Raw genomic sequence first — 20,242 nt, 5'->3', positions numbered from 1 at the left:
GGTGATATTTACTCCCAGGGCCTCTTGACCACTTCCACCTCAGTATCACTGATACAGGGATTGATGCATCCTCCACTCTGCTTCCTGAAGTCGATAACCAGCTTCTTTGTTTTGCTTCGTTTACGGAGAGATTGGTTGCTGAACATCTAATCTGATCCGATCACTTTCATCCTGGATGGCTGGTTGTAAATGTCTGCTCTAACTCACATAGGTGATTTGTGGCAGGAAAAATCCTCACAATTTCCAGTGCTGCTATGACATTTTTTAACCAGCTAACTGTCACTATGATGTGGTTTCAGACTTGGCTAAAACAACACTGCTAGTATGATCTGCTCTCAGTATTCCTGATGTGGCGTAGTGGTCATGTCACTAGACTAGTAATCTAGAATTAGGCCACTGTTCTGGTAGCAGGGGTTCAAATCCATCACGGCAGCTGATGAAATGTGTATTCAATACAAATAAAAGTTTGCTGAATGGTCATCATGTCACAACTGTTGATAGTTGCTAAAAACAAAATCAGTTTGCTAATATATTTTATATTGGGAAATCTGTCATCCTTACCTGGTCTACGTGAGTCTCTTAACTGCCCTCTGGACACTTTTCATTGAATCCCTATAGTGCGGAAGCAGGCCATTTGGCCCATCAAATCCACAGTGAGCCCTCTGAAAAGCATCCCACCCAGACACATGCCCTCCCTGTAACTTTGCATTTCCTGTGGTTAATCCACCTAGCCTGCACATCCCATGGACACTATGGGCAATTTAGCATGGCTAATGCACTAACCTGCACATCTTTGGACTTTGCGAGGAAACCAGAGCACCCAGAAGAAACCCACGCAGACATGAGGGGAATCTCCACACAGACAGTTGCCCGAGGTCAGAATTGAACCCAGGTCCCTGGCGCTGTGAAGTTCACAGTGCTAACCACTGAGCCACCATGCTGCCCCAGATATGGAAAATAAATGCTACTCATTCGGATCTATTGTTATCCAACAAACTAGACAAGCATATGAAAGAGAACGGAATAAAGGGTTGCTATGGTACATTTAGAAGGCGAAGGCTCACTTACAGCATAAACACTGTTGTAACAAAAACAAAGTTGCTGGCAAGGCTCAGCAGGTCTGGCAGCATCTGTGAAGGAGGAAACAGAGTTAACGTCTCGGGTCCGGTGACCCTTCCTTAGAACTGATGGTTCTGTCCAATCAGTTCTGAGGAAGGGTCACCGGACCCGAAACGTTAACTCTGTTTTCTCCTTCACAGATACTGCCAGACCTGCTGGGCTTTTCCAGCAACTTTGTTTTTGTTCTTGATTTACACCATCCGCAGTTCTTTTGGTTTTTAAACATTGATATAGACTTGGTAAGGGCAAATTGGTCTGTTTCTGTACTACGTATTAAATGCAATCTCAATTATATCCTTCAATTGTAATTGACCATATCTTCAGAAACCTAAGTGAACATTAGGGTGCTAACAAGTAATGCGAACGTGCCATTCACAGGTCGCTCATTGCTAATTCAATTTTCATAACTGAACAGTGACTTTTCAACTGGTATCCTGGAATCTGACATTTCATAAACAAGAGAGAAACCCATGTGTTTCCAAACATCTCCCCCAAAGATATGATTCCTCACTGGGGGGGTCAATTCCAAGGTGCAACACACTCTTTGATCCTTCATCCCACAGTTAAGGTCACTGGCTGCAAGCATACAGGGACAAATCATGGTCATGCAATCCACTATAAAAATGCAAATCTTTTTAAGACTCAGTGTGTTGAAAAAATTCTGAAAAATGACTTGAATAGAAGAAACAGTCAGTATTTCAGCCTGTTCGTCAAAGATGTAAAAGCTCTAGAGATCTCTTCGAGAGGATAGCAGAAAGAGGGGTCAACCTAGGTATAGTGCTAAAAGTCACAAAACAGCTGAAGATGAACTACAATGAATGTTACGAGGACAGTGCAAGACAGACTAGCATGGCACACCAGGAAAATAGATGGGAAAAGCTACAAGCAACTGAGTGATCCACTTACAAGGAGAGCAATGACAATGTAGGGGGTATGTTACCTTACCAAATCTAACAAAGGAACCATTTACAATTACTCGTAAAATGTGTCAAAAAGTAAGAAATGTCAATGCAATAGAATTTGCTGGATTTATGTAATTCCTGAAAAATTTTTATTCCCTTAACATGCACTTTCCTTAATATAATGCAGACAGGAGAGAATTATATCATCGCTCCCAAAGGACTTGGCATTAGAAACACATTACTGACCTGACCAGGGAACACAGGGCATAATGTCAAATTTGGCAGACAATAACAACCCTCAGCAGTGTAGGAAATCCTGGTGACAACAGAAACAGACTTGAGGAGGACATGGATAAGTAAAATTGGCAGACACATGGCAGATAAGATTTAGTGAGGAGAAACAGAAATTGTTTTGGTTGGGGAGACAATCAGAAATTTGATACAGAGCTCTGAGGAAGGGTCACTGGACCAGAAACGTGAACTCTGTTTTCTCCTTCACAGATGCTGCCAAACCTGCTGAGCTTTTCCAGCAACTTTGCTTTTGTCCCTGATTTACAGCATCCGCTGTTCTTTTGGTTTTTAGAAATTTGATACAGCTATTTTCTTTGGGATATTTTCATGGAACGGTTTGTTCGTCAACTTCAATTGTCGTCAGTTGAATGGCATGCTAATCCACTGTAGATTTTAGTTATGAATTTACCACTAATCAATGGTTACCCTTACTGAGACTAACCTTGTGTTCCAGATTTATTAATTAAATTTACATCCCACCAGCAGCCATTGTGGAAAGTGAACTCACATTCCTGGCCTATTAGCCTGTGCTTCTAGATCACCGTCTGTGACATCACCAATACACCATCATCTTCTCCCTCTTTCAAAAGGGGCGCTGGAAGGGATTGACCTAGGAGTGCAGGTAAACAAGTCTTTGAAGGGGGCAGAACAAAGTGAAAGTGTTGCTTAAAAAAGGAGCCTTGGGGGTTATGCTAAATCTTTATAAGCCACGATTGGACCTCATCTGTAGTACTGCATTCATTTCTGGGCTTGAATTTCAGAACGTATTAGAGGGCATACACAGGAGATTTACCTGGACAGCACCAGGGTAAGAGAGAATTTCATTTTGTGGTAAGACTGGATATATAGTCATAGACTTGCATAGCACAGCAACAGACCATTCAGTCCGAGTCCACGTGAGCCATGTTCCCAAACTAAACTAATCCCACCTGCCTGTGTTTAGCCCATATCCCTTCAACCTTTCCTATTCATGTATTTATATATTTATACAGTTGTAACTGTATCTGCATCCACCACTTCTTCTGCCAGTCGATTCCACACACATTTGCCCCTCATATCCTTTTTAAATCTTTCTCCTCTCACCTTAAAAATTTGCCCTCTAGTTTTGAACTCCCCCACCCTAGGCAATAAACCTTTACTATTCATGTTGTCTATGCCCCTCACAATTGTGTAAATCTCCACAAGGTCACCCTTCAACCTTCTATGCTCCAGTTAAAAATGTCCCAGCCTATCCAGTCTCTCCTTATAACTCAAAACCTCCATTCCCAGCAAAATCCTGGTAAATCTTTCTTGGACCCTCTCCAATTTAATAATATCCTTCTCATAACAGGGCAACCTGAACTGCACAAAGTATACCAGAATAGACCTCACCAATGTCCTGTACAACCTTGACATGACACCCCCAACTCCTACACTCAAAAGGTATGAGCAGTGAAAGCAAGTGTGCTAAACACCTTCCTAGCCATCCTGTCTACCTGTGACACAAACTTCAATGAACTATGCACCTGAATCCCTAGGTCTCTCTGTTCTACAACACAACCCAGAGCCATACCATTGATTGTACAAGTCCTGCCCTTTTTTTTGTTTTACAAAATTGCAATACCTTGCATTTATCCAAAGCAAACTCCATCTGGCACTCCTCAGCCCACTGACCGAACTGATCAAGATCTCTTTGTAAGCTTATTTAATGTTCTTCACTATCTACCACCAATTTTGGCGTCATCCGCAAAGTTAGTAACCATGCTTCCTACATTCTCATCCAAATCATTGATGTAAACGACAAACAAAAGTGGACCTGGTACCGATGCCTGATGCTGCAGCTGTTCTCCTGGGAACAGTGAAGGTTCAATGGGACTGAATAGGACAAGTCAGGAGAGACCATATCAGTGGCTGGAGGATTTTCATTATTCGTATGACTGGGGAAGCAGTTATAGTTCAATGTTGAGGTTAACAACCCATTCAATGCTTCAGCTGGCACACTGTGAATGGCTTGTGATATCACCAGGAGCTGATCTCCTGAGGCAGAGTACATGGAGAACAGTCTGACTTAATTGGCACAGTCCCAATTTGAACAGCCCCTCACCCCACATTTGTGGTCACCAGTCATCCAGATATTTCATCAGAAGAAACATCAGTAAAACAGGCAGCACAGATTTCAAAGCCTTGCAAAAGTATTGGAGCCAAAATGAGCCCAGCTCTCTCTCTAATGCAAGTTAGTGAGCCCCTGGCTGAACTGCCTGGTCAAGGTTTTGTTTTACTCATTCATGGAATGAGGGCGTCGCTGGCTAGGCAGCATTCATTGCCCATCCCTGATTGCCCAGAGGGCAGTTACAAGTTAACCAAATTGTTATGGGTCTGGAGTTACATGTAGGCCAGATAGGGTAAGGATGGCAGTTTCCTTCCCTAAAGAATATTAATGAAGCAGCAATTTGGGAGAACTTGATAAATATTTCAAGGAGAAAATACTTACCACATTAGGGAGGAAAAACCAGGGAACTAGCATTAACGAAACAGAATTGACCCAGGCAGAATGGGCCAAATGGCTTCATTCTATGCTGTATTACACTCTTGATGATCAGGCTGCATTACCAGTCAGAATGTTTAACTTGAATTCTTTGGCGTGGATTATGCTAAAATAACTGATTGATTTGCACAACATAAAAAGAAATGCAAATGAATTGTTGTATTCCAGATATACAGGGGCGACATGCAGTAGTGAAACTATTAGTTAGTAGGCAAGGAAAACAGAAAGAAATTGCGTCTTTAGCTCATTCAGTGAAAAGAAAAAGGGTGCATTTACCAGAGCTGAACAGACTGGTTTCCTTGGCTCTTCACTAGCCACATTCTGCACTGCATTTTCTAGAAATGCTGATTCAATCTGCTGTTGGCAAATATAAGCGCAGTTCTTTTCGACAATTGTCCGCAAACCTTTAAACAGAATGACGCTGGAAGTGCAGCCCATTCCACTTGTGCGTGTAGAGGTTGTTCATCAATCAATCTCATCCAACTTAGACTGTGAACAAGTACAGCTCTTGATGAAGGTTAGCAGCTCAATGCTCAACATCCTCTCCTCAGTCTCTCCACTCGGCTTGGGCTACACCATCCCAGGAATCCTCCTACATGAATTAATGCATCTCTCTCCCCTTGTCACCTTGAGTGACAAATCGCACATCCGAAAGGACGTTGCACAGGAGTCGAAAGGCTATAGAATTGTTTCGATTTTTTTTTACTGCAGCGCGACGACAGAGCCAGATCAAAAAGAGCTTGCTTCAAGAGAGTTAAAGATGCAATCGGAAAGATCCAATTAAAGGTGGAAATCTATGGGCACACATCTCAGGATGATCTTCCGAGGGGGCTGTACCGTTCCCTAACGCAGGCTGGTTCCAGCAATGCACGAATGGTAGGGTTTGCACCATCCTTAATTGCAAGATACACATTAACTCCCATCTATTTTGCTGATCTAAAAACGTCGTGATCTGTTGTTCAAGGTCCCGTGGGGGCGGAAGCTTGGTAACGGGGCCGATGGAAAATGACGAATGTGTAAATATTCCGCAGCTGCTGCTTTAAAACACAGGACGCGTCGAATCTCTGTTGTGTGTTTATAAAATCAAGCTCGCTCATTCTCCTATCACCTCTCGAAAAAAAAAGCCTTCAGAAAACTGACCAACCAGGCGTGTTGCAACATCGTGAAACTGCCAGGACTTTCTACAACCGTTAGAATTAGTTGAAATCCAGCCCCACATAATTACAAAATAAACTCATCAATTTCAGTACAATTACAGTATCGACGTCTGTGCTTAAAGTGGTCTGCAAATAAAGCACCGATTGCACAACGGTACATTCGAGCAAAAAGAGACATTAACCATCTATAAACATTCACACAGGACAACATGAAGTTGTCCCCGCAGTGACGCAACCTAGCCTCCTCCATCCCTCTCCAATCCCTCTTCCCTTTACCCTACTCTCCACCACCACACCTCCACTGCCCCTCCTCCACCGCTCCACAACCCCCCCCCCCCCCCCTCGCCACCACGCATCATTTTGAGGATTTTGTTGCTGTTAATGGTTTCAGTAGGCAGCTCAGGATCTAGAACGTGAACGTCACGGCTGCCTCTCTTCTGTCGTCCTGATTGAGTGCTGCCCTGTCAGAGCCGATAACATCTTTCAGTTGCTACACTAGACGGAGGCTCCAACTGCCCCCCAGAAATGAACGCCCCTCATGATTTCACAGCGTCTTACTATTTCTGAAGTGTAGCGACATAGAAGCAGCAGTCAATTTTGTCACAGGAAGCTCCCACAAATATCACTGTGATGATAATCAACTTCTTTATTGCAAAAATATACTTTATTAATAAAAACTTACTTTAAGTATCTTTGCCTTCAGGTGGCTCAATGGTTAGCACTGCTGCCTCACAGCCACTCGGGATCTGGGTTCAACACCACCCTTGGGCGACCATCTGTGTGGAGGTTGCATGTTAATCCCGTGCCTGTGTGGGTTTCCTCCAGGTGGTCAGATTTCCTCCCATTGTCCAAAGATGTGTAGGTTGGGTGGACTGGCCATGCTAAATTGTTCACAGTGTTCAGGGATGTACACAGTAGCTGTGGGAAAGGTGGGACTGATGGGGATGGAGTGGGTCTGGGTTGAAAGGTCACTTTGGGTTTGATGGGCTGAATGGCCTCCTTCCACACTGCAGGGATTCTACATATACACACACAAGGTACTAAAACAATTTAGCACAGCATTTGCAGTGGAAAAAACAAACATTGAAATTTGACATTCCTCAGATCTTCCCTGCAAGCAATGTAATTTTCTACTCATACAGGTCATTATTTATGTTTATTTTGAGGCACCGAGAGGGTCTGATAACTAAACAGACCCTATTATATTTTGGCCAAAAGACCATAGATAGTGGTCTTTCCCCACTGCACCCTTGGTGGCAGCTGCCCTATGCTTTACTGCGTCCCTCAGCACATAGTCCTGGACCGTGGAATGTGTCAGTTTTTAACACTCAGTCAAGGTCAAGGAGCTCCAGAGGTCGAGGAGCTCAGACCACACAGCATCTTTCACTGAGTTATGGTCCTCCAGTTGGTGTTTGTTTCGGTGTGTGTGCTGGAGAGCAGACCGTACAGCACGGAGTCCTGCATCACAGTGCTCCTTCGCTCAATCTCAACTAAAACCACTGCATCTCTCTCCAGACCTTTTTTAGAAAGGCGCATTCCAGCAGGAGATGTGTGACAGGGTCCGCAGCTACGTTAAGGGCAGTGTGCGGTGGCATACACAGACTGGGCGTACATGAAGGATCCAACTGGGTAGAGTCCTTCTCACCACCAGCCAAGCTACATCTTGATGTGTAGAGTCATAGGGAAGCTTTCACGGAAACAGAAACTTCGATCCAACCAGTCCATGCCAAACTTCATCCCAAACAAAACTAGTCTTACTTGCTTGCTCCTGGCCCATATCTGTCCAAACCTTTCCTATTCATGTACTTATCCAAATGCCTTGTTGGAAATTTCTGGGGATGGGGCATTCTATCAAATTTGACAATCTGTTCAAGGAACCATGCGATAGGATCTACCTTCTCCTAAGCTGAAGGGCCAGTTTCCACACCCATCCATCCCATGTAGGGATTTTATGATCTGTGATCTAATCCCTTGAGTGCTGATCTGATGAACTCATGTTCAAAGGGTGTTTTGTTTTGCAAATTTTTCCATAAGGGACAGGTAATACAGAATGGTCTAATTATTTGGGGCATCCTGTAGCAAGGAGGCCAGGCCCATCCTTCATAAGACAGGGCAGGTGGAACTTCAGTAATACCCAGAAAGTTCCTTTTAAGTCATGTTGAAAGATTAGTCTGGGCATCTTTGACATGGTACTTCCTGATCTTTCGCATCTACTTTAGAGGAAAGATGGGACCATCAGTTTCACAGCACCTGTCTGAAAGATGACACCCTCAGCATTGCATCACTCCTTCAGTATTCAAGTCTCCAAAGTGAGATTCAAAATAGGGCAGGACACCACAGACATACAATGATTTCCTCTCCTTACATTTTCTTTGTGCCTCTAATATATACTTTCTTTCAAAGGAGACCAGGCCATTTGTTGTTTGGTTGCACCAATAGTAACATAGGAAATAGGAGCAGGACTCAGCCATTCAATATGATCACAGCTGATTATCCAATTCAATCCCCCGTTCCAGCTTTGTCCCTGTACCTTTTTATCACTTTACGCCAATGAACTACATCTATCCCCTTCTCGGAAACATTCAATGTTTGGCCTTGACCATTTTCTGTGGCAGAGAAATCTACAGGCTCACCACTCTCTAGGTGAAGAAATTTCTCCTCATCTCAATCCTAAATGGCCTACCCTGCATCCTTAAACTGTGATGCCGGGTTCTGTACTCCTTGGTCATTGGGAGCATCCTTCCTGCATTTACCCTCTCTAGTGCTGTTAGAACTTTACAGTTTTCTACGAGATCCTCGTTCATTCTTCTAATTCACCATGTGCAGTAATCTAGTCTCAGCTTCTCTTCAAACTCAACAGTTAATATCAAACTCTAAATGAAGTTTTCAACATGTTGACGTAGCACTTCCTTTGACTGTTATGACAGCACAACCAACACACAAGCTTTCCATGAAAACACACTTGCTTCGACAATCGAATGTTTAGACTGAGTACATAAGGAGCCCAAATCAGAAGAAATACAGAGGGAAAGCAAATTTAGTAATTAATTAAATGGTTAAACAGTTACAAAATAAGTCTCTCTTTCGCATGTTATACCATTCAATCATTTTGTAACATTATACTCATAAGTAATTTTTGATTAAAGACTACCTTGTCAGAATTCAGACAGTTACATCATCGCAATGCCATGCAAACCCTGGCATGAACTGCAGTTGAATATTTTGAATTAAATTAATACATCTCATTAAGAGATGACGGTGCACAAAAATAAACAATAATGAATGAAGGTGCGGCACATCAATTCATGAGGGAAATAGCTGGGATAAAATAAAACCCCTCAGGAACTTTAACTCTCATGACTCGTAATCCTAGCAATGGGAAAATAACACCATCATGTTAATTACTACTCTCTGGTTCTCTGACTTCCAATTATTTCTTTCATGTGTTGGTGGGAAAATGTGAAGAACCTTCTTTATTTCTGACCACACACCATTTCTTATTTAAAGGGGTGAAATTTCATTCAATGGAATTTTACTTAAAGAGTGCAGCCAAATTGGTTAACTGTCTCCTACCGATTGCTAAATATATTACGATACAAAAAAACAGGTCCCCTCCTTTCCCAATCTGATCTTCACAGGCACTTAAATTTTAGGCAAAGACACCCTGAGTTCCACAATATATGGGATTGCTGTCACAAGCCAGTTATAACCATCCTTGCACATCCAAGTTACATTTCCTTTCCAAAACAATTACTACTTAGAATCATGGTCATACATTCATAGAGTCACACAGCATAGAAACAGACCCTTCAGTCCAACCAGTCCACGCCAACTATAATTCTAATCTAGACCAGTGCCATCTGTCTGCACTTGACTTATATCCCTCTAAACCTTTCCTATTCATGAACTTATCCATATGCCTTTTAAACGTTGTAACTGTACCTCGATCCACTACTTCCTCTGGAAGTTCATTCCACATACCAACCATTCTCTGTGAGAAAAAGTTTCACCTCTTGTCCTTTTCAAATATTTCACCTCTCACCTTAAAAATATGTCCCCAGTTTTGAAATCACCCACCTGCTGGGGAAGAGACACCTGCCATTCACTTTATCTATACTCCTCATGATTTTATAAACCTCTATAAGGTCACCCCTTAGCCTCCTATGCTCCAGTGAACAAAGTCCCAGCCTATCCAGCTTCTCCGTAGAACTCAAATGCTCCGTTCATGACAACAACATGGTAAATCTTTTCTGAACCATCTCCAGCTTGATAATAACCTTACAATGACAGGATGACCAGAACTGCACACAGTACTCCAGAGGAGACCTCACCAACGTCCTGTACACCCTCAACATGTTTGAGCAATGATGGCAAGCATGCTGAATGCCTTCTTACCTCACCCAGCTACCTGTGATGCAAATTTCAAAGAATTATGCACCTGAACCACCTAGGTATCTCTGTTCTTTAGAACTACCAAAGGCCCTACTTTGAATTGTATAAGACCGTCCCTTGTCTGTTTTATCAGAATGCTATACCTTGCATTTATTCAAATTAAACTCCATCTGCCACTCCTCAGCTCATTGACCCAATTGATCAAGATCTCTTTGTAATATTAGATAACCTTCTTCACTGTGTACTATACCACCAATTTTGGTGTCATTCGCAAACTTACTGACCATGCCTTTGACATTCTCATCCAAATCATTTCTATAAATGACAAACAGAAGGGGACCCTGGGCCAATCCTGCGAACACCACTGGTCACAGACCTCCAGTCTGAGAAACAACCCTCCACTACCTCTCGCTGTTTCGTGCTGTTAAGCCAAAATTTTGCATTCACTTGTCAAGCTTTCCTTGAATCCCATGTGATCTACATTTACTTGCGGAACCTTGTCAAAGGCTTTACTAATAACCTTGGGGCAGCACAGTGGCTCAGTGCTTAGCACTGCAGCCTCACAGCACCAGGGAACCGAGTTCGATTCCAGCCTCGGGCGTCTGTCTGTGTGGAGTTTGCACATTCTCCCCATGTCTGCGTGGGTTTCCTCCGGGTGCTCCGGTTTCCTCCCACGGTCCAAAGATGTGCAGGCTAGGTGGATCCTTAAAAGACCCTATACAGACAACAAGCAAAACGAACGTCATCTACAAAATACCTTGCAAGAACTGTGATAAACACTTCATTGGACAAACAGGTAGAAAGGTAGCCACCAGGATACATGAACATCAACTAGCCACAAAAAGACATGACCCACTATCACTAGTATCCTTACATACAGATGATGAAGGACAACACATCCATCCTAGGACAAGCCAGACAGAGACACGCACGAGAATTCCTAGAAGCATGGCATTCCAACTGGAACTCCATCAACAAACACATTGATTTGGAGCCCATCTACCATCCTCTGAGAAAAAGAACAGGCAATGACATCACCAATGCAGGAAATGACATTATCAACCCAAGGAAAACTAAACAGATAAATAGAAAGCGAGACATAACACCAGCGCTTCACCGGAGGCTCACTGATGATGTTACCCAGAATGGTGACAAAATGTCTGAAAACTAACCTTCCAGCTCAGCAAGCAAACTCACATCCAGAAACTCAATCTGAGCTACAAATCTTCCCAAAACTCGCTAGGTGGATCGGCCATGCTAAAAAGCCCGTAGTGTTCGGGGTGTATGGGTTATAGGGTTATGGTTCTGAGTGGGATACTTCAAGGGGCGGTGTGGACTTGTTTGGCCAAAGGGCCTGTTTCCACACTGTAGGGAATCTAATCTAAAGTCCAAGTAAACAATGTCTATCACTTTGCCATCATCAGTCTTCTTGGTTACTTCCTGAAAAAACTCAGTCAAGTTTTTGAGACATGATTTCCCTGCAGTATGATCTTTGTTATCCAGCATGATTGCTGAATGGTTGATGCTATTTTATCAAAACTAAACAAGTCATTACATTACTCTGGATATAAGACAAGGTGCTGCTCTGCTTTGGAGGGGAGAGGGGAGTCAAAGCTACCAGCAAAGCAGAGGAATCACAGTTAAGCCACCACAAATGGTGCACACTGATTCCACAAACTTCACACCAATTTCTAAAATAACATTCAAGCTGTCAGTTTCACTGACAGTTGCTTCACGCAGTGTATCTTAGCCCAGGCGCAATAAACCAAACTGATCCAATTATTTATTTAATATTTTCCAATATTATGCTGAAGGACTGCTTCTGCGGATTTTCAATCTTTTCTTTAATGGAATGCATTATTTGAACAGTACAGTGTTTGATTTTATTTCAAAACGTCAGAAATTCCAGTTACGAGAGAATTCCAGTTGTTAGAGTCTGCCAGATAATACGAAGTTTACTGTATATTAAAACCGAAAACACTCATGGAATGTTCAGTATTACAGGACAAAATCCTTCAAAGTTGAACACTTTTGTGCACTGAAACAAAACAACACCAGTGCAATTAAGAATCGAAGAACATGAGGTATGGGTATCCTGATCATGGCCGCAGCAAGAATTCATCCACCAGAAATAGCATCCCCATGCAGGCATACTTTCTACTGAATGACAATACTAAACGCGCAAGATCAGATACTGATGGATTCTTATGCTTTATAAGAAAATCAAGAGGAATATGTGAACTGATACTTAAACTTGATGCTTCAGACTCATCAGCTTCCCAATGTGGACTTGAACTCTCAATTAAAATCTGGTTGAGTATATTCCTGGGCCCTTTCTGACGGAGGAGCGACCCGCAGCTGGCAACTGTTTGAGATGGGGGTCTTTGGGTAGATTTGCTGCCACCAACTCTTCTTGGAATTCCAGTCTGTGGGACTTACTAAGATAATAATTTAGAGTAGCCTAATCTGGTAAACTAGATTAAAACTAGGTAAGACACCAGATCTGTGCTACATGGTTGTAGACTATGAATTGGACCCAGACTATCTGACAGCCTGGAGCACGTAATGGTGTTATTGCCATTGTAGCTGTCCGTTGATTTGAAGATGTTGTCCAATCAGGGCTGAGCGTTTCTGCCGCAGATATTCATGTTCTGAACCAGCAGATTCTCTACCCAAAGATCTTTGGGCACAAGGGAAGGATCTCCCTCAATCTGAGGGCAGCATTTGTTTCTTTTAATTTCTTTCTCTGCTGTTGCCTCATCACTAAGGTGTTTGGACTCAAAGCATGATACAGCTTAATGGTTAAGTTGTTATCATTCTGAACAACTGATAGCAAGGTTCTCCCACCCATATCATCAATGCTGCTGTGCTTCAATGGACACAGAATAGTACAGAACAGGAACCAGGCCTTTCGGCCCACCTTGTCTGTGCTGACGATGATGCCATTCTAAACTAATCCCATCTGCCTGCATAAGGTCTATATCCGTCCATTCTCTGCTTGTTCATTTGGCTGTCTAAATGCCTCTTAAACCTTGATAATGTATTTGCTTCTACCATCTCGACAGGCAGGATGTTCCAGGCACCCTCTGTGTAAAAACATTACCTTACACATCTCCTTTAAACTTTTCCCCTATCATCTTAAACTTATCTGCAGTATTTGGTCTTTCCATCCTGGGAAAAAGGCTCTGGCTATCCAGCTTATTGGCGCCTCTCACAATCAGGGCACCCCTCAGCCTTCGATGTTCTGGGGAAAAATTCCCAAGTTTAACCAACCTCTCCTTATGGCTAATACAGTCCAATTGAGGCAAGGTTCTGGTAAACCTTTTTTGCACACTTTTCAAAGCCTCCACATCTCCATTCTAAAGTGTGTTGCCCAGAACTGTACACAATACTCCAAAAGTGGCCGAACCAAAATTTTATTAATCTTAAACACGACTTGCCAACTTGTGTACTCGGTGCCCTGACTGATGAAGGCAAGCATGTTGTATGCCTTCTCCACCATTTTATACACTTGTGTTGCCACTTTCAGGGAGCTGTGGACTTATGCACCAAGATCCCTCGGTATAACACGGCTCATAAGGACCCTGCCAGTTACTGTATACTTTCCTCTTGCATTTGACTTCCCAAAATGCATCACCTCACATCTGTCTGGATTACACTCCATCTGCTATTTCTCTGCCCAACTTTCCAACTGATCTATATCCTGCTGTATCCTTGGACAACCTTCCTCACTATCCACAATTCTGCCAATTTTTGCCCTTTCTGCAAACTTAGTAATTAGACCATCAACATTTTCATCCTAATAATTTATATACATAATTAGAAACAAAATAAAAGAGGTCCCAGCACTAATCTTTGTGGAACACCTCTGGTCACAAACCTCCAGTCAGAAAAACATCCCTCCACAACTACCTTCTGTCTTCAATGGCCAAGTCAATTTTGTATCCAATTTACCAATTCGCCCTGGATCCCATGTGAGTTAATCTTCTGGACCAGCCTACCATGAAGGTCCTGATCAAATGCTTCAGTAAAATCTGTGCAGATAATATCCACTGCCATATCCTCAATAATCATCTTCATCACTTGTTCAAAACACTCAATCAAATTTGTGACAAGCCATACTGACTATCCCTAATAAGTCCATTCTTTTCCAAATGCGAGTAAATCCTGTACTGAAAACCTTGTTAATAATTTCCCTACCACTGAAGTAAGACTCACCGACCCATGATTTCCTGGATTATCCCTGTTGCCCTTCTTAAATACTACAACAGCATTGGCTATTCTCCAGTCTTCTGGGACCTCACCTGTGGCTAAACAGGATACTAGGGGAGGCAATGGCCTAGTGGTATTATCGATGTATTGTTTCAAGAAACCCTCCTGGATCCAGACAACCTTCTGGGGAACCAGGTTCGAATCCTGCCATGGCAGATGGTGGAATCTGAATTCAATAAATATCTGGAGTTAAAAATCTAATGATGACCATGAATATATTGTTGACTGTTGGGAAAAATTCATCCGGTTCACTAATGTCCTTTAGGGAAGGAAACTGTCCCATCCTTCCTTGGACTGGCATACGTATGATTCTAGACCCACAGCAATGTGGGTGACTCTTAGCTTCCCTCTGGACAATTAGGGATGGACAATAAATCCTGGCCTAACCAGCAATGCCCTTGTCCCTTGAAGGAATTTTTAAAAAAAGATTTCTGACAAGGCCCCAGCACATCTACTCCGTTGCCTCCTTCAATATCCTAGGATAGATCTCATCAGGCCCTGGGAATTTATCTACCTCAACGTTTTTCAAGACACCCAACACTTCTTCCTTCTTATTACACAAGAATGTCAACATGTCTCTCCCTAATCTTACCATTGTCCAAGCCTTTCTCCTTGGTGAGTACCAATGTGAGGTGCTCCATAAGGACCTCACCCACTTGCTCTGGATCCCTTTTTCCCTGAGTGGGCTCTACCCTTTCCCTGGCTACCCTCTTGCTCCTAAAACGTATAAAATGCCTTGGGGCTCTCCTTAGTCCTACTTGCTAAGGACCTTTCATGGCCCAGTTTAGTACACTGAATTCCTTTTTTTAAGTTATTTGCTGCTTCTTTTATAATGCTCAATGGCTTTATCTGATTTCAGTTTCAAAAATCTTAAACATGCTTCATTTTTCTTTTTGACCAAACTTTCAATATATCTTGTCATCCAGGGTTCCCAAATCTGGGCATCCTTATCTTCCATTCTCGAAGGAACATGCAAGTCCTGAACTTTGATCTTCTGGCCTTTAAGAGACTCCCATTGTCAGATGTGGATTTACTCTCAATCAACTGTCCCCAATCTAATTTCTCCAGTTCCTGCCTAATAATTTTGTAATTAGTCTTACACCAATTTTAGCACTTTCACCTGAGGACTATTCTTATTCTTATCAATAATTACCTTAAAAATCACAGAATTATGATCACTCTTCCCAGAATGCTCTCTCACTAAAACTTCAATCACCTGGTCAGGCTCATTCCCCACATTAAGTATAGCCCCTTCCCCAGTTGGACTATCTACATATTGTTTCAAGAAACCCTCTTGGATACACAAATCAAATTTGGCCCATCTAAGCCCCTGGCACTAAGGCAGTTAAAATCACCCATGACAACCCTGTTGTTTTTACATCTTTCCATGACCTGTTTACTTATCTGTTCCTCTGTCTCCCACTAGCTATTGGTAGGCCTATAGTATAACGCCATCATTGTAATTGCATCTTTCTTATTACTGAGTTCTACCCATAAGGCCTCACTGGATAAGCCCTCCAAGATGTCCTCTCTTAGTGCAGCTATGTCATTCTCCTTCATCAGTAATGCAACTCTCCCACCCTTTTACATCTCTCTCTATCACAAGTAAATCATCTAAACTCTGGAACGTTGAGCGACCAGTCCTGCCCTTCTCTCAGCCAAGTTTCTGTAATGGCTACAACATGATTGTTCCATGCACTAATCTAGGTTTTGAGCTTATCTTCCTTACCTGTTATAATCCTTTCAAAAGAAAACACTTCAGAATGCCAGTACTACCATTTTCACTAAGTTGGCTCTGCCTGTTCTTCCTATTAGACTTGCCTGACTTAACATCTACCTTCTCCTCAATCACTCCATATGCTTACGTACTGCTTTGCCCCCCCGACCCCCCCGGATTGAACTACAGTTGCTTAAACCTTCCCAAGTGGCACCAGCAAACCCCTGCCCCTCCCTTGTCAGGATATTGGTGCCCCTCCAGTTTAGGTACAATCCATCTTTCTTGTACAGGTCCCACCTGCCCTGGAAGAGATCCCAATGATCCCCAATGGCCTCAAAGGTCTTATTTCCAACTTTCTACACTCCCTGAAAAAGTTGTCCCTCGCGTCTGTTTTATATCTTTCTTCTCTCACCTTAAACCTACGCCCTCTCGGTTTGGAATCCCCTACCCTGGGAAAAAGACCTTGGCTCTTCATCCTATCCATGCCCCTCTCTCTACAGAGCTCAATGATTTCAGTGTTCAATGAGTACCATTCGTGTTCCATTTTGTGAAAAGAAAATCTGCCCTTTTTTTGGCATCTTCCTCTACTCCCTTAAGACATCACAAAGCACGATACAACCAATAAAGTTTTTTTGGCATTTAGATACGATCACTGTTGTAATGCAGGAAACACAGCAACCAATTTGCATACACAACTCCTACTAACACAAATGAATACTGTCCACATAATTTGTTTTTTGTTAAAGTGATGTTGGTTGTAAAGTAAATATTGGCCAGGATGTCTGAGAGGTTTTCCTGTTCTTCTTTGGAAAGCACTGCGAGATATTTTACCTCCCCCGAGATAGCTGACGTGGTTTAAAGATCATAAGAAATAGGAGCAGGAACAAGCCACTCAGCCCATCAAGTCTGCTCCACCATTAAATTAGATCATGGCTAATCTGATTGTGGCCTTAACCCACATTTGCTTGCTAATCAACAATCTGCGCTTTTTTTTTGCAGGTTCCAAGTTGTATAAATGTCATCTACGAACTCAATCAGTTTGATCAAGGTTTCTAGATTTCTGTAAAAGTGAGAGAAAGTAAGACTCCAGGACCGAACATGCAAAACTCCCAGTCCACCCAGTCTCACCCAGTCCATCCTGACTCTCCTGACAAGTATCTCCTTTTTGCTTTTCTCAGCGAACTCCTCACTTAAATCCAAGTCTTCCCTGTAAATTTGTCATGATTCAACAGCAGCCTTTTGCTTGGAACTGTTCTGAAGGTGTTTGAAAAGCCATGTCTACAAGGTCAAATAGTTTTGCACTGTCTACTGGGATATAATTTCCTCAAAACAAAACAAGGAGATTTATTGAACAGTTCTGATGTAGCATTGGCCTGTATTTATTAAATTATTCCCATTCAGCAACTCCTCAAATTTTACTGATGATTGGTTCCAGATGCTGATAATAGATTGATGGATCTCTATAGCCTGCATTTCATTTATCCTTTTACTCCTTAGCCCATCGATAGCATTGCTTTCTCATAATGACATTACCATTCACAAATTTCATCCTGAGTCTTGAAATAATCTGAAATAAATCGCTCAAGTCCTTAGGGCCTTGTCATTACAAACCAGCAAGCCTCTTTGGAAGCTCCATTTCATTATGACCATAGTTTATTTTAATTACAGTCACACGTGTTGCAAAAGAACATGCCATCAAAATATTCATTTTAAAATAAAGTTTGCACAGCTTTGAAACATTGTCTATTCAATAAATCCCAAATGATCTGGTTATTTATCACATAATTCTTCTGTTGGAATTTGCTACATGCAAATTGGCAGCACTATTTTCCTACGATATAACATGACCTACATGTCAAACACAATTCAGTTCCTGCAAAATGCTTTGGGATTTCCTTTGATCATGAAATCTGTGATGCTGGCATCTTTTAAAGATTCTGAGCAAATCAGAAGTAGGACATCGGTTTGACTTGCACACCCACTGACTCACTAAACCCTTGAAATATCAATGAATTCATAAAAACATTCAAACCAAGAGCAGGAGTTGCCAATTCAGCCCTGCAAGCCTGTTCTGCCATTCAATATGAACATGGCTGGCCTAATCTCAGCCTCAACTCCATATCCCTGCCCATACTCGTTAGCCTTCAACCCATTATTCACTAAATATCCGTCTATTTCCTTTTTAAATGTACTCAATATCACAGCATCCACTGCATACTAGGGTAGTGAATTCCCCAAACTTCATCTCCCTTCATGGGTCACTAATCTATGGAATTGTAACCCCAGATACCAGCTAAAGCTGGGCCACTGAAAATTTTTAAGCCCGAGTTGAATAGATTCTTGACTTGACAAGGGAGTCAGGCCTTTACATCCTGACGATCAAAATTTAACTCAGCTTTGAACATAATCAATGATCCAGCTTCCACTGCTTTTTGGGAAAGACATGAATAGCCTCCTATGGGAAGAAATTCCTCCTCATTTGCACCTAAAATATGAACCCATCATTTTTAATGTGTGTAACTGTGTCCTCCGTTCCTAGATACTCGCATGAAACATGCTCTCCACATCTACCCTTAAGTCCCCTCTCAATTGTGTTTGAATAAGTTCAATTCTTTGAAACTCCAATGAGTGTAGGCCCATCCTATCTGCAATGGGCAAGCTCCTTCATCTCAGGAATCAGGCCAATGTATCTTTCTTGAGCTGCCTTTATTACCACAGGAATATCAGCAACCCGACATGCTTTGGGTGTTGAGAGGCAATAGTTCATGAAGGTGGGACACGAGCATTACTTTCCCGGGGCAGCTCAAAATGGCCTATAAATGTAGCCTTGCAAGCGTCGCCTACATTGAGAATACATTATGTTTTGAAAAACACACATAACTGGAGCCTTTCAAAGCTTGGGCTAATTAAAATGATGTGCATGCACTGGTCACAACCTTCTGCGAATTAATGTATGCCCTTTGACAATTCATTCCACTGCACATTCCAGTTAGCCCACTGCATATTCAGTGACTGAAAACCCCACCAATCAAATGAATGGTTAACAACAGATTGATTGAAATGGCTACAATCCATCCAGCAAACAGGTTTGCACTGTAGTCAATCCTTACACTTTTGAGACATAGCACACTTAAACTAGAACACTAGAACTGCTTGAAAGTCGGATTTTTGTTCTTGAAAAGTGAAATATTTGCATTTATAAGGCACCCTTCATGATATCAGACGTTTATTACGGTCAATGAAATGCTTTTGAATTTCAGCCGCAGTCTCCATGCAAGAAATGTTACAACTGATTTGTGCACAGCTAGATCCCACAAACAGCAAAATCTTAAACTACCAGTTAATCTATGTTGGGCAAGTGATAAATCTTGTCCAATACATTAGAGAGAACACTGATCTCTTCATCAAAGTCATGCCATAGATTTATAGAGTCATACAGCATGGAAGCAGACCCTCCAGTCTAAATCATGACCAAGTTTCCCAAACTAAACTAGTCCTATTTGCCAGCATTTGACCCACATCCCTCTAAACCTTTTCTATTCCTATACTTGTCCAAATGCCTTTTAAAAACACATTTGAAAATATTGGCCAGTATCTATAACTATAACAAGCCTGCCTTTTCCACTTGTTTGTGAATAACCTAATTTTTTTTCTTGACTTTCATATTGTGTCAGATCTTCTTGGTAGCCTCTTATTTAACCATGATTTTCTTCACTTCCCAATGTCTCTTCCTTTAACTTGGTTCATTTTTTGTCTGATGTTTTTGTGAATTATCGAGGAATTATTTTTCTACGTTAAAGGTATTACGCAAATGTAAGATTGTGTTATATTGCTCTATATAATGTACTGTTATTGCTTTCATATAAGA

At 42.0% G+C, this 20,242-nt stretch overlaps 1 protein-coding gene across 12 annotated transcripts in view; it reads right to left on the bottom strand.

Moving 5' to 3' along the window:
* LOC125453562 (dedicator of cytokinesis protein 9) overlaps positions 1-20,242 on the bottom strand; it is a 316,948-nt gene that overhangs the window by 234,749 nt on the left and 61,957 nt on the right. For 6 of the 12 annotated variants that reach the window (XM_048533310.2, XM_059646471.1, XM_048533316.2 and 3 more), the window contains exon 1: positions 5,113-6,202. The exons of 5 other annotated variants lie outside the window; for them this stretch is intronic. In XM_048533310.2, coding sequence (XP_048389267.2) covers positions 5,113-5,274 — 162 coding nt within the window. In that variant the 5' untranslated portion in view covers positions 5,275-6,202. Of the gene's footprint in view, positions 1-5,112; positions 6,206-20,242 lie in introns of those variants that run through there. One more of the 12 variants, XR_009445818.1, reaches the window with a different exon arrangement.

This window comes from Stegostoma tigrinum, chromosome 6, assembly GCF_030684315.1.
Source record: "Stegostoma tigrinum isolate sSteTig4 chromosome 6, sSteTig4.hap1, whole genome shotgun sequence".
NCBI classification, from domain to species: domain Eukaryota; kingdom Metazoa; phylum Chordata; class Chondrichthyes; order Orectolobiformes; family Stegostomatidae; genus Stegostoma; species Stegostoma tigrinum.
Note: the sequence above shows the minus strand (reverse complement) of the source record. Positions and strands in the feature narration are given on the sequence as shown.